Source organism: Sugiyamaella lignohabitans, chromosome B (genome assembly GCF_001640025.1).
Source record: "Sugiyamaella lignohabitans strain CBS 10342 chromosome B, complete sequence".
Taxonomy (NCBI): domain Eukaryota; kingdom Fungi; phylum Ascomycota; class Dipodascomycetes; order Dipodascales; family Trichomonascaceae; genus Sugiyamaella; species Sugiyamaella lignohabitans.
The window spans coordinates 2461678-2475989 of NC_031674.1; the positions used below are offsets into that span (position 1 = coordinate 2461678).

At 45.4% G+C, this 14312-nt stretch overlaps 4 protein-coding genes across 4 annotated transcripts; 2 read left to right on the forward strand and 2 right to left on the reverse strand.

Moving 5' to 3' along the window:
• Nucleotides 1-350: 350 nt before the first annotated feature.
• On the forward strand, nt 351-1901 carry PDI1 (protein disulfide isomerase PDI1; the record flags this gene model as incomplete). Its single annotated transcript, XM_018879758.1, has 1 exon — nt 351-1901. One exon carries the CDS (start codon nt 351-353, stop codon nt 1899-1901), a length of 1551 nt encoding a protein of 516 aa, XP_018737643.1.
• Nucleotides 1902-2119: 218 nt separating this feature from the next.
• GRH1 (Grh1p) lies at nt 2120-3550 on the reverse strand (the record flags this gene model as incomplete). The annotated part of the gene is made up of 1 exon (XM_018879759.1): nt 2120-3550. One exon carries the CDS (start codon nt 3548-3550, stop codon nt 2120-2122), a length of 1431 nt encoding a protein of 476 aa, XP_018737644.1.
• Nucleotides 3551-10018: 6468 nt separating this feature from the next.
• AWJ20_2792 (uncharacterized protein) lies at nt 10019-12127 on the forward strand (the record flags this gene model as incomplete). Its single annotated transcript, XM_018879760.1, has 1 exon — nt 10019-12127. One exon carries the CDS (start codon nt 10019-10021, stop codon nt 12125-12127), a length of 2109 nt encoding a protein of 702 aa, XP_018737645.1.
• A 158-nt stretch (nt 12128-12285) lies between these two features.
• On the reverse strand, nt 12286-13116 carry SWC5 (Swc5p; the record flags this gene model as incomplete). The annotated part of the gene is made up of 1 exon (XM_018879761.1): nt 12286-13116. One exon carries the CDS (start codon nt 13114-13116, stop codon nt 12286-12288), a length of 831 nt encoding a protein of 276 aa, XP_018737646.1.
• Nucleotides 13117-14312: the final 1196 nt, after the last annotated feature.

Here is a 14312-nt window from a genome sequence, read left to right on the forward strand (position 1 = left end):
TCCGCATACTGAGCCGTGCGAACAGTTCGAACGCGTGTCAAGATCGGTCGGTACGTGCCACTTTGGGAGGATGAAATCTGTACTTTACATATAAATGCATTAGTAGAGCCAGATTGGCAGGCTTAATAGTACTTACATTTCCAGGATCTGACAGGTTGACATTTCCATCATTTGTTCCCATTTCACAAGTTGACTAAAATTTATTTTTAGTTATTGAACAGCACAGTATTGATTACTTGTGATTGCTAGGAAGTGATATTTCATTGTATTTATATATACACTCCGGAAAAAATAGGTGATACGTTTACCAGTTTGGATATTATTAATCATCATCACACAGTACCAACAAAATGAAGTTATCATCTTCTTTACTGACATTTATGGCAGTTCTTGCTTCAGTCAGTGCATCTGATGTTGTTCAGTTGACTGGTGAGGCCTTTGACAAGTTTGTTAAGGACAATGCTGTTGTCATGGCCGAGTTCTATGCTCCTTGGTGTGGTCACTGTCAAGCATTAGCTCCTGAATATGAGGAGGCAGCTACTGAGCTCAAGAAAAATGGTATTCCTATTGCCAAGGTCGACTGTACAGTTGAAGAGGCTCTTTGTGCCGACCAAAAGATCCAGGGATTCCCTACCATCAAGGTATTCCATGGTGATGTTGACAAGGTGTCGACATACCCAGGAGCTAGAAAGGCTGATGCCATTGTTTCTTATATGAACAGACAAGCCTTGCCAGCTGTTTCTACAGTTGATGCCAAGTCTATTGAAAAGTTTACCAGCTCGGATCCTGTTGTGGTTGTTGGATTCTTCTCTGAGAAGACCCACAACCAGACATTCACTGGTCTTGCTGAGTCTCTTCGTGACAAGTATATCTTCGGTGCTTCGAGCGATTCTAAGTTGGCTGCCAAGTATGGTGTCAAGGATTCTGGAGTAGTTGTTTTCAAGAACTTTGAAGATGCAGCTGCCCAAGACGAGCCATATGCCACATTCTTGCCCAGCGAAGACATCAAGTTCGACGAGGACTCGATCAAGAAGTTCATCACCGTCGAGTCGTTCCCTACATTCGGAGAAGTGGGCCCTGCCACCTTTACTGACTACGCTACCAGCGACATTCCTCTTTTCTATGTTTTCGCTGACAACGACCAAGACCGTGAAGACATCAAGGGCTACTTGAAGCCTCTGTTGAGCAAGCTCAAGGGCAAGGTCAACATTGGATTCATTGACGCCAACCAGTACGGTGGTCATGCTGGCAACGTCAACCTGGTCGAGTCATGGCCAGCTGTTGCTATTCAAGACTTCAAGAATAACCACAAATACGTGCACTCTCAAGACGACGAGATTACCAAGAAGTCTCTTCAAAAATACGTCGATGCATACTTGGCCGGTGACTTGGAGCCTTCTATCAAGTCTGAGGACGTTCCTGAGACCCAGCCTGAAGGTGTAACCAAGGTTGTTGGCAAGTCGTATAACGACATTGTTTTGGACGATGAGAAGGACGTTCTGATCGAGTTCTACGCTCCCTGGTGTGGACACTGTAAGAACCTTGCTCCCACTTACGAGGAGCTCGGCAGTCTTATCAAGGGCGACTCGAACCTGAGCAGCCAAGTGGTTGTGGCCAAGCTCGACCACACCGTCAACGAGGTCCCCGACGAGATCCGTGGCTACCCCACCATCAAGCTGTACCCTGCCGGCAAGAAGTCGGAGCCCATCGACTACTCGGGTCCCCGTACCTTCGAGGGTCTGGCCAAGTTCATCCAGGAAAAGGGCACTCACCAAGTGGACATCCTGGCTGTCAAGGCCGCCGCCGCTGCTGGATCAGCTGACAAGGATGCTGCTGCCTCTGACAAGTCCACCGAAAAGGCTGACAAGGCCGCCGACAAGATCGACCACGACGATTTGTAGATAGGGAAATTAACTCTCTCTCTCTGTTTTTAACTTATCGCGACCTGCCTCCGGCGGCTGGGGCTCCGCCCCAGACCCCGCTGCTCCTCTCGCTACGCTCGAGTCGTCACGTACACGGGCCCGGCCATCTCCTGCGAAGCAGGAGCAACCAGGGTCTGGGGCGGAGCCCCAGCCGCCGGAGGCAGCACCGCACCAAAGACAAAACATGAATAAATAGATTACTTTTTAGATGGAGGAGGTGGAGGGGGCAGGGTGGACGAGGGGTTGATGGCGCGAGTGCCCTCGACTTCTCTGCTTCGCTGCTCTTCTTCAGCGAAGTAGCTCGACAGGTCGGCACCTGCTTGGTTGGCGTGGGTCACGGAATGGGCGTGGTGGCGTCTTGTTTTGTTGGCAGTGGATCGGGGAGGTGGTGGTGGGTGGGCCGAGATGTGAGGAGCTGCGTTGGCGAGCGACGCGGGGGTGATGAAATTGCTGGTGTCATTGTTGTCGGAGTACACAGACGACTGTTCAGGCAGAGGTGATACGGGCTCGTCTTCGTGACTTGCCTCGAAAAGTGTATCACCAGGTGCTACTCCTGGGGTATACAAATTATTGCTGCTGCGACTGACAGACCGGCCACGACCCGCTCCGGACGCAGAGAATTTGCCCACAACCACCGGCAACCTGTGAAGAAGTCCATAGCCAACACCACATCCTAACAATCCTGACCCTCCCCAGTTGGGATTGGGTTGAATTCGCACTGGTCGAACTGTATCGTAGTCGTGATTATAGACATACAACTCAATTTCAGGAGGAGGTGGTGCATTACCCAGATCCTGCTCTTGTGGATACTGATTATAGTACCCACTGACCATTCGAGACACAACTCGTGCTAATAAACTCTCACCTCCCGACTCTAATAGCCCCTTTTCTGCTGCCACAATATAATCGGCATGCGAAATGAGCCCTGCTCGCTCGGCAGGACTGTTGGGTGATACATTCAACACATGCCATACGTGGTCGGCCACTTCTAACGGTGTCCATTGCACAGTCAATCCAAGCCCGAAATCATCATAAGTCGTACCTGAGTCGCTAGCAGAGTAATTGCTCTGACTGCTCATATTTCGATCGTGACCCTGGTAATGGCCACTGGCTCGACCACTAGCAGCTGGTCCTGTCGTAGAACTAGTATCATCACCGCCAGATTCTATCAGCGATTTCTCAGCTTCTGGCACAGCCAGTTGCACCGTTCTCTGAACTCTTCCTTTAGCAGACCACACTTCGAATGAAACAGACCGACCCCTACAATTGGCAATCTCTTGCAAAAACGTATCAATTGGGGCAGTTTCGGCTGTCACCGTGACATGTTGGTTACTGCCCTGTCTCTGGTGATGTGGATGGTACTGCTGGCCTGCGTCCGAACTGTAATCAGGCTGCGGGAAAACCAAATCATGGCCATTCAACCCAATAATAAAATCGAACAACGACTCGATGCCGGCCTCTCTGGCCGCCGAATTCTGATCGACATGGACTACTCGAAACCCGTAGGCAGGCGGATTGTTACCGGCATTGCCATATCCACTGTTAGCTCCACTATCATGATACGAATCATCCGAATTCGAGATGATTCCCTCTGCTGAACGCACTAATTGCTTTGCAAACGCAAACATCTCTTCTGGGTCTCAATGGTATTGAATCTCGTGAAGTAGCTCATCGTGTGTCCATGTCTCTATCGATCAGCCGTGCACGAGGAAGGGGGCCTGCCTCCGGCGGCTGGGGCTCCGCCCCAGACCCCGCTGCTCCTCTCGCTTCGCTCGAGTCGATGCGAGGGGGTCCCGCTAGAGATAAATATGAGAGGGTTTGCCTCGTTAGATGGCTGTGTTGGGGACTGAGAGGGCAGCTGGTCGGGTAGTCCCTGCATAATCGCAGCTGACTGTGGGCCCATTGGACTGAGGGGACCCGCTGACAATCGAGCGAAGCGAGCAACGGGGTCTGGGGCAGAGCCCCAGCCGCCGGAGGCATGTCCCCCATATAACAAATGCAAAGCTTCCCTTTATTGGAGGCTACGGAACAGATAAACAGTAAACAAACAAGATGCTATGCCACAGTAGACGGTTGTGAACTTTAAACAGCATGAAAGTGGCAGGGGTGCCTGGTGAGTAGGATGGCATTGGCCATATGCAATAGTAAAAATAAATGGGCGATACTTCGACAAGCCTGTAATGGTAAAAACAAAAAAAAAATTGACAGAAATGATTTCTTTCCGCAGGGCTCGAGTTAATTGGCAAATATTATTTCTTCGCTGTGACGAGTGAGCACTGACCATATATTGTGGTGTGCTTATGCTTAGTCGGTGGGCGACGACAGCTTTTCGCTGGCAAATTGGTAAAGACTCAGTGTGGGACTAGTCGACTCGCTCATTCTGTTAGTAGTGGGTAGTAGCGGTGTCGAAGGGGCAGACCGCTCTTTACGCTTGATCCATCGGATTGTGTACTTGACGCCAGAGATGAAAACACTCACTACTGTGTAGAGCACAATCGACAGCGCCAGCAGAACAAAAAACTTCTGAGCTATTGACACTAACGACAGGTCACATAAAGAGCCGCCAGGCGAGATAGACGTCTTGTCAGCATCTAGCAACATGTGTTGGCGGATAATAGGAGAATTAACCTGATATCGTGACATTGTGTGTTGATTCTATGCAAATGAAATTGAAGTTGAAGTTGAATTGAACTAGATGTAACAGCAGTGGTGGTTGTAGTATGCAAAGATTCAACTAGAAAACTACAACAGTTTTGACTCAAATAAATAAACAGAAACTGGTTTGAACTGTGAACAGAACGGTGAACAACAGGGTTTCAAGAATAAACTGCTCAGAGCAAGATGTTTGACCAGGCTTGGGGACTCAAACGATGATGAACAGTGGACAGGGTCTTAAACTAGTAGCAATAAGATAGAGTTTTGAACCAGGGCCAGCTTCAACGGGGAAAAGACCTCTTTAAGTAACTTCGTGGACAGAAATAAGGTGACTAGCAGTTGGAGTCAAAAATTTGTGATCTTCTCCAAAATAAGATTCGGAGGTATGTGCCTAGAGCCAAGAGTCAAGACACACACACTGAGACAATCTATAGAGCAGACAGAACCTGAGCTTAACGTTACTTGGTATGTATAATGCGAACCAGAGCAAGCTTGTTGATTAAAGTGATTTGAGATCAAGTGAATCAAAGTGTGCCTAGAGCTGTATACAAGTCCGTGTACCAACCTAAATTACTTGTTACTGAGAATGTGTGATGAAAGTTAGACAGTCTGCCAGGGTTTAACAGCACGACTCAGCGACAACTAGACAACCAAAACCGCCCAATAAACTGATTAGTTAGATGCAAATAAAACCTCTCGGTACAAAATCTTTGAAATGCAGACAGACTTGTCTTGTATTAAATAACAATATCCAACACTAATAATAGCGAAATAATACAGAGTAGCCAGGTTCCTTGGCTCTTCTGCTAGTTATAAATAATTACGTCGCCAGCAGGTTTTTTCAACGGTTCTTTTTCTGTCTTTGTCGTGCTCAGTTGCAGGATTGTCTGTTAACAAAAAGCAAGTGCATGCACAAATGATAAATATACAGATGGGAAGGTGAATTGTTTTCTAGTACTGTAATGGAGGTAGGCCCTGAAAAGTGTTGGATTTTTTGGTTATCTATCGTTCTAACGGAGCAACTAAATTTAAGTTATATTCAGACCACAAGGTGCATAAAAAGCAAGTCGTGCTGTGCAAAGAAGGAAGGTGGCTAAGCAAACGGGCTTGGACTACAGGGGGTGTTAAACTCCCAACTCAGCAGGAAAACAGCAGGGCACCAGCAGGCCGCCTAAACGAAAAAGTAGCCCGTTCCCAAGGGGTAGACCGAGCCAAGCAACCCGCCTGGACGGGTCAGGAGCGACGTAGCCACCGGCCACGACCGTAGCGGGATGAACAAGAAACTCGTCATAATTAGCATTGAGGAACTGGGCACGAGTTGTTGGAAAATTATCTGGCTGGACTCAACTGAACTGAACTCAACTCAATTCAAATCAAGTGAACTGAACTATAGTTATCTTGTCTGACTGACCTACTAGCAGAACGGACAAACATCCGCTAAGCCCGGATTGCTCCAGTTGGCTGACTTTATTGCCTGTCCACCCCAAAAGCAACATGTAACAGCAGGAAACCTGCCCATCTGTAGACCCATCGGCCACCTGTGAGATTACGCCTGTAAAAAAAAGCGACCTGTGACTTGGCTGGCGGTTCGGACTAACTGTATAAAAATAGTAGTAAGTACACCAATCGAATGGCACCGACTGTCGTCGTCATTGATGATTAAAAATAATTATCCTGCCATGGACAGATACATTCGTCAACAAGCTAATAACCTAATTATAACCACCAAACCTCATCAAGCCTGAACAAGCTAAGAGACTGAGGCAATGGAAGGCAGATGCTTCTGAGTATAGCCTATAATTTACTACTCGCTATACACTCTATGCAATACCAACCTACCGCTGAACGTAGAATCGCCTCGTTCCACTGCCAACACTATCTCGTCATTCAGCATCCCCCAATACCCAATACCCAATACCCCATTACCCCATTATCCCAATACAATACTCACTGACCTTTTCCAATACCCCACAGTGACCAGTACCCTACAGCCCGCACCGTATACGTCGGGCGGGGTGCGATCTAGAGACTAGCTAATCTGTCAAAAGCCCTCAACCTCAACCCACTTAAACCACTACTGTAACCTTTTACTGCTTAGGTGCCCGAATGTCTCTAGCTAAACAGGGCTAATCAGTTTCTCCGCCTCTTGTTATCAGCGCTAGTCCTGCTGCAGGCCTGCATCAACCCTCGATGAGCCGGTGGTGGTTAATTAATTAATAACTGAGACTAGTCTACTGCAACAGTCAATCAATCAAATCAATTAGATCGTTCATTGTGTAACATGTGCTTAGCGCTGGAACCAGGCCCTCTCGTACTGGAGAACTTTTTAGTTTGGCTATTCGCATCGATCTGTTTTGTCTCTCTGTCCAATTAAATTGCCCGGTCCTGTTCTTTATTATAGCTCCGGTTGACTAACTATCGACCGGATTGACTCACATCAGGCTCTATCCTCCAACGTCAGTTGTGTACTTATGTTCCAGACAATGCTGGCCACGTAAAAGTGACCCAATTCAATATATAATGCGACATATGCGAGTCTTCACAAGTTAAGCTCAGGGACATTCGGGCCGCTGATGGAACCAATTGCACGGACTGGACCTGCCTCCGGCGGCTGGGGCTCCGCCCCAGACCCCGCTGCTCCTCTCGCTTCGCTCGAGTCGGTTGCGTGGGGTCCCCGAATGAACCTTTCATCTGGGTTTACTTCGGCTAGTTTTTGCACCACATATCTGGTTTTCACAGTGGAGACTGTTCGTCGTCACATCGAGCTAGCCAAAAAGTCCAGCAAGTCTGCCTGGATCGCCCGTGAGATCGCCCGAATGATAGTCTTATGATCTCCCTTGGATCGTCCGTGGCGACGTTGTGCATGGACAAGGTTCTAGTACGTCATATATGTACTCATCATGTATATATATGCATGACTCTATAAATTCATACGTAGACGTGCGTCGCTGATCTGTTTACGATATTGCAGACTAGGAATTGAAGAAACGAAGACCTGTGCCTTTAACGGTGGAACCCAAACGGCTCCCGAGGTCGTAAAACGAACAATATTTGAAAACCATTTTAATACCGCTCATACCAGTAGCAAAGTTTTGTCGGCAATTTCAGAACTGTGTTCACTTATCTCTGCATGAAAATGAGCAGGCTGGTAAATTATTATTTACGCTTATCACAACTCAGTCTCATACAAATTAACACCCTCTCTGCTTCTGCAGATACTCAGAAAACTAAAGCAGCTATTCACTGTCTTCGGCACATGCCTGTTAGATATTACCAGATGTACAGCTGGCCAATTTAGCTTTCTGTATTGTTATTGGATTCTTAGACGGTTGTTCTTCCTATAAACTCGATATTGGTTATGGAAGCCTATTCTAATGTTGTTAATTCTGTCTTGGAGAAAAAATACTATGTAAAATACAAAGTTCACAATAGCAAAGAATGTATGTGACATAGAGGCCCATACCTCGCTGGACTATCGCTACTGATCAACTCACGAATACAGTTACAGTACAGTCATTCTCGGCACATACTATCTCTGGCAAGATCATAGGCAATACTGGTTATTCCATTAACTCTTTGCTTATCCTTATCGGGTCTGCCCCCCTGTGAATCGAATCGAATCCAATGCATACAGATCATAGGCCCTGGGGTCGTCAATACTAAACTGCTATACCCTCAAACAACTCATCACCTTCCACCGAAACGGACTAACCACTGAAACGTCTGTTCTGCTTCTAGTACACACCTCACCTTAGTCTTATGGATGGACATATATTAAACATCTCGGTTAATAAGACACAGTGGTCTGGCCAGTTCACGCTCCAGCCCAGGTTGCGCTGACCTACTTAAACGATGGATGCAGAGCTTAATGTTGAGCGGTTCAGCATGTAACTCGACCCACCTGTATCCAAATTTGAGCCGAAGCCGTGCATCAACGCCAAGTGCTTCAAGGCGTTTAGGAACTGCCTCTGATTTATAGTTTGGTTGGGGTCACACATATTTCCCATACAGCAGTAGTAAACCTAAATGCCATTTAGACTCATTTTTGAATTTGGGTTGAGTTAAAGTTGCTATTATTGTACCTTTTTGTTTAATGCCAGGAGGTATTCTCTCAGTCTAAATACAACGGCTTTGCAGACCCATCGTGCATTGAGCATGCAACCTGGATGATCCTATGCAGCTGCGGAGAAAACCATCTAAGACATTTATGACATCGGAAAAACTGCTGCCTGCCCCTGTAACTAACTTTAAGCAATTACATCTATCAGAATATTAGCCCATGGTATTTAGCCGACATTGACGAAGAGTGTAGAATTATATGTTGGCAGGTCCTCCTCCTGTTGAAATGCTGTTAGTTATATAAGCAACCCGTTTCTGACCAATTGCTTCCATAATAAAGTTTATTAGGATGCAACTTTAGGGGAAGAATGTGTAGAGTAAAATTCTAGTACTACCCCTTTGAAAACAGCCGAAAAAGAGCCCCGCCGTTGGGACTATGCATATAATGAGTAACAATATTAAAAACCAGTCCCCACATTCTGCTCGACCCCAGATGGCCAGTAGAACCGCCAAACTGGTACGCTGGTATGTGAAGCTCCACAGTTATAATATATAGCGCTGGGAATTATTCCTATAAACTGAGATGTATGACAGGAGCGATCAACACCAGAAGTAAAACATGAACTAAGCTAAACGATGGAGGAGAAAGAGTCCAACTGCCGACTATCTTCTGTTCACCACTCTTTACATCCAGAAACAACCCTAGACCATACTGTTTCTCAGTGTCAACAGCCATCTGAAAAGGAGGCATATTTCCATCTGATTATAATTCAATAGCTTATATTCTTTATCGATCTTCTCGAACTCGAAATGAATAGCACCTATTAAGTTGATGCAAAATATAGCAGTAAAGTAAGTGGTGACGATAAGCGCCAGAATTCCAAAAAACCAGCCATTTGACAAATTTCAAACTTCGTAGACCTCTCGACGCTCCGACTCGAGCGAAGCGAGAGGAGCAATGGGGTCTGGGGCAAAGCCCCAGCCGCCGGAGGCAGTCACCGATAGAAAGCTGTATCACCGCACTCACTCAGGCACGGTTCGCTGATATGCACTAAGCACGTTATCGACCCCCACGCGGATGATAAGAAGTGTCAAGTAATTAGCGCCGTGCTTAAATTATATCATGTATGGATGATGCAGGACAAATGAGCGCCGGACTGCGAAATTTGTGCCAGTGCTGACAAATTTAAAGGGACTCTGATTCTGTCAGTGCACTCCGATTTGAATGTGTCTTATTGTCGGTTTGACTTGGTTAGACTAGAAGCGGGAGTAGGATTTTTGGGGTTTGCTGGTGCCGAGTGCTGTTGACATTGCGGCAGGTGTTTTAGGTGGTAGAAGGCTAAGATTAATCCCGGCTAATTTACGCTATTGCCAGTTGAGACATGAGTCAAAGCCATTTTCAGGAGTGGAGCCAGAAGGCTGCCAACCCTCAAGTGACAATTCGATCCATAATCACGGGACTGGCCATTGGAAGTATCGTTCTGTTTTCGAATTTCCAGTTTGGTTTACAAACAGGATGGGTTTCTATGATGGGTCTACCGTCTGCACTACTGGCATTTGCTACTTTTAAGTCTCTCCAGAAATATTTGACTTATCCATTCACTGACGTTGAAAATGTGTTTGTCCAGAGTTTGGCTGTAGCTGTTGGTACAGGACCATTGGCATTTGGATTTGTGGGTGTTGTTCCCGCCATTGAAAAGTTTTTAAGACCTTCTGAGGCCGGACTAGGCCGTGATGATAGCCATTTGGATCCTATACTCAGCATTCGAAATGTATTATCTACAGGTCCTATCCATTTATCGATGGCACAGCTGATTGTATGGTCTGCAGGACTGTCATTTTTTGGAGTGTTCTTTGCTGTGTTGCTTAGGACACAGATCATTGTCAAAGAGAAGTTGCGATTCCCATCTGGAAGCGCTACTGCGACTCTGATTGCCGTTCTTCATAAAAGTTCATTTGATAGAGTACCTATCGATGAAAACGATATTGAAGGTGAAAGCGAGGTTCAAGAAAATGAGAGCAGTAATGTACTTTCAAGAGATGAAGAGAGTCCACAGGATAGAGACCACCATTCGCAAGTGACTTATCTAAAGAACATTCAGGTATTGCTAACATCCTTCTCTATTTCTGCAGCATACACGGTTCTAGCATACTTTACACCAATAATAAGAAATTTACCAGTGTTTGGGTCTTATTTGGCCAAGAGCTATTTGTGGACCTTCCAACCTTCTCCAGCATATATCGGTCAGGGTATTATTATGGGATTGCCTACTGTATCATCCATGTTACTGGGTGCGATTCTAGGTTGGGGAATCTTGGCCCCAATGGCCACTCATTTCGGATGGGCTCAAGGGCCAGTCGATGATTGGAAGACCGGGGCACAAGGCTGGATCCTTTGGATCAGTTTAGCCATTATGGTTGCTGACACTGTTGTGTCGTTTATTGCAATCTCTATCAGATCATTGTATAACTGGTACAAACACATGAAGGGTACTCAAGGATCAAGATCCGGGTCTCAGACTGATTTGACTGGTTACCAGTCATTATCCGTTGAGGGTGAGACTCCCGAGGATGGTCTGGCTAGTGCTAATGCGAGCAAACATCATTTAGAGCATGATCATGACTCTCCTCCTCAGTTTTTAGTTTCTCATAAGGTTGCTATTATTGGACTTCTGGTGTCACTTGTTTTCTGTATCATCACCACCCGCTGGGTATTTGGTCCAATTATACCTTTGTATGCTACAGTATGCGCAGTTATTTTGGCAATGTTTTTGAGCGTTTTAGGAGTACGAGCTCTTGGTGAGACTGATTTGAACCCAGTTTCTGGTATTGGCAAGATTTCTCAAGTTCTGTTTGCCTTGATTGTTCCTCGCGACCATCCAGCGGCCGTTCTCATTAATCTTGTCGCTGGTGGTATCACTGAAGCTGGTGCCCAGCAAGCAGGAGATTTGATGCAAGATCTCAAAACTGGCCATTTAATAGGTGCTTCTCCAAAGGCTCAGTTCTATGCCCAGGTTATTGGAAGCGCATGGTCCGCTATCTTGTCATCTCTAGTTTACAGATTATACGACAGTGTGTATGAAATTCCCGGTTCATTATTCCGAATTCCAACCGCCGTTATCTGGATCGATTGCTCGAGACTAGTCACTGGTGACGGCCTACCACCTCATGTAGGAAAGTTCGCACTCATCTTTTCAGTGATTTTCACTATTTTTGCATTACTAAAAGTCATTTATGCTGATGAAAAACACTCTAAGTGGACCAAGTACATTCCTTCGGGTGTTGCTGTCGGTATTGGTATCTACAATACCCCATCATTTACTCTCGCCAGATTCATTGGTGGCTGTATTTCTGCTTACTGGCTGAGTAAGCACAATGACCATGATTCAACCGTTCTCCTCATTATTGCATCGAGTGGTTTGGTACTTGGAGAAGGTGTTTTTAGCATTTTATCATTGATCATGACTAGTTTGAATGTCCCTCATTTTTAGTGGACAAAAATGTTTTGTTCCAACGAAAGTATCTAATTTCATTTGTTTCATTAATATCTAATAGATTAACGTTATAAAATATATGTTCGTTCATTTTTTTCATCAAGTCATTAACATTAGTGCCATAGCATAGACAATTCGACGCCTCAATATGGCATCTATTTTTTTTTCAAGGCTGCTTTGATATCTTGATCAATTTTATGCTCGACTCTGGACAGGAAATCCTGTTTGTGTAGATATCCACCTTTGTTGTGTCGTGAAAGGTCGTCACGAATGCCCTCTTGATCAACAAAACCCAGCCAGTCTAGTCGACTTTTCTCCAGAGTATTCATTCGTTTTGCCTTTCCGGCTTCAAGTTCATCCATAAGAGTAGACTTGCGCTTTTTTGGGCCCTTTGTTTTGGATTTGGGAACAGTGGCATCCTTTTCCAATTGGTTCTGTTCCGCAAGATACGCTTTACCTTCAGCTGAGCTCGCAAGTACTTTCTTTTCCTCTGTAGTTACATTACCAGCAAACTTGTATGATCTCTTGATTGTGATATATTCTTCTTGGATTGAGGTCGACGTCGAACCATTTTGTACGTCATTTTCGATTGATTTGGATTTGGGTGCCGTTACAGCACCCACCGAAGGCTCAACAGCTTGTTTGGGCTTGGAATCATTCAGCTCATTCCAAAGAGCATTGACATCTATCGACGATTTTTCTTGAGATTTAGCATACTCCTTAGCTTTTTCCTCTTCCTCTTTTCGTTGAGCTCTCGTTTTAATAAGACCAACCCCCTCGAGATCCTTGTACTTGCTTGCTAAGCTTTTATCTTCCTCATCTTGATAACCTGCTTCATCATCGTCCGACGAATCTCCTTCACCATCATTCTCTATACCGCCATTGACGTTATCAGGATTAAAGTCTTCATCCTCACTTTCGCGATAGTCATCTTCTACCTGTTCCTTTGACTCATTAAGAGCAACTGTGTCCTTATCCGTGCTCATGATTTCGACACTCAATGTTGACTATTATGTTTAAGAATGATTCAAATGATGCGTTTTTTTCAAATATGCCGCTGTGGCGCGAGAAGGACAGTTTCTAATCGCGTGAAACTCAAGTACCTGCATAGAATGAATGCAAGCTGCGATCATTGGTGCATGGAAGCGGGTCATCATCATGTTATTTTATATTGGGAAAGAATAAATAATCATGTCATATAGATTATATTCTTGCTCATATGACATAGCCGAGATTTAACGAGTTGAAATTCCGAAATTCCTTTTTCAGGTTTTGTCTGCCTTTGGAGAACTTGTTTCTGAGAGCCCGTCATGTGGAACAGGGGGTGAAGATCCAAGACTCGAGCTATAGGACTTTGTCCCTAAATGAGCAAGCTGTGAAGTTAGCCGCGACAGCCCGGACATTTGAGAAAGCTGTGATAGACGAGATGACAGCCGTTTATGAGACATGTCTGAAGTGAATTCAGGTGACGATTGAGAGGATGCGACACTACCAGTATCTCTGTATGTTCCTGTAGCTCCCTTCTCTTGGATTCCAGAGCATCTTTTGATGGGGTTATTGTCTTCACTTATGGGTTGAAACTTTTCATGTCGCATAGAAGTACTCGAAACAGGTGATGTCTCTAAATCGCCAAAGTTTTCACTGCTATGGTCGGCAGATTTGCTGCCATTGTCACTCCCGTGAACCGGAATTATCGCTATGTCAGAGTGGCTATTACGGGCGCTGGATCGATGTTTACCGTAGGAACGTTTATGCTTGTCATCAGAATCATTATACTCTGTTATACCCAAGCCGGCCAATGCCATTCGCTTCTCATCCTCATCGTGCTCAATTACCGGGATATCAGGGTCTTGAATATGTGCAAGTGACAGCTCAGGGCCATCACCCCTAATTAGTCCGAAAAGCACCATAGCCTGAAGATTGCTTTGAATAAAATAAATAAAAATACTATGTGTAAATAACTGGCATTTATATAACCAAAGTGTGCATTAAATTGTTGACAGATTGCATTCGATTCCCTAATTAATGCGCCAACTTACCGAGATAAAAATGCTTAGCTAGTCAATTGCAAGAGCATATGGTGGAGGGCTACAAGAAGGAGGGCGAGATTCATGAAAGAAATCTGCAACAGAGTATACTTGCCACCAAAATTGTCGACTGTTTAAAAATTGGTCATTATGAA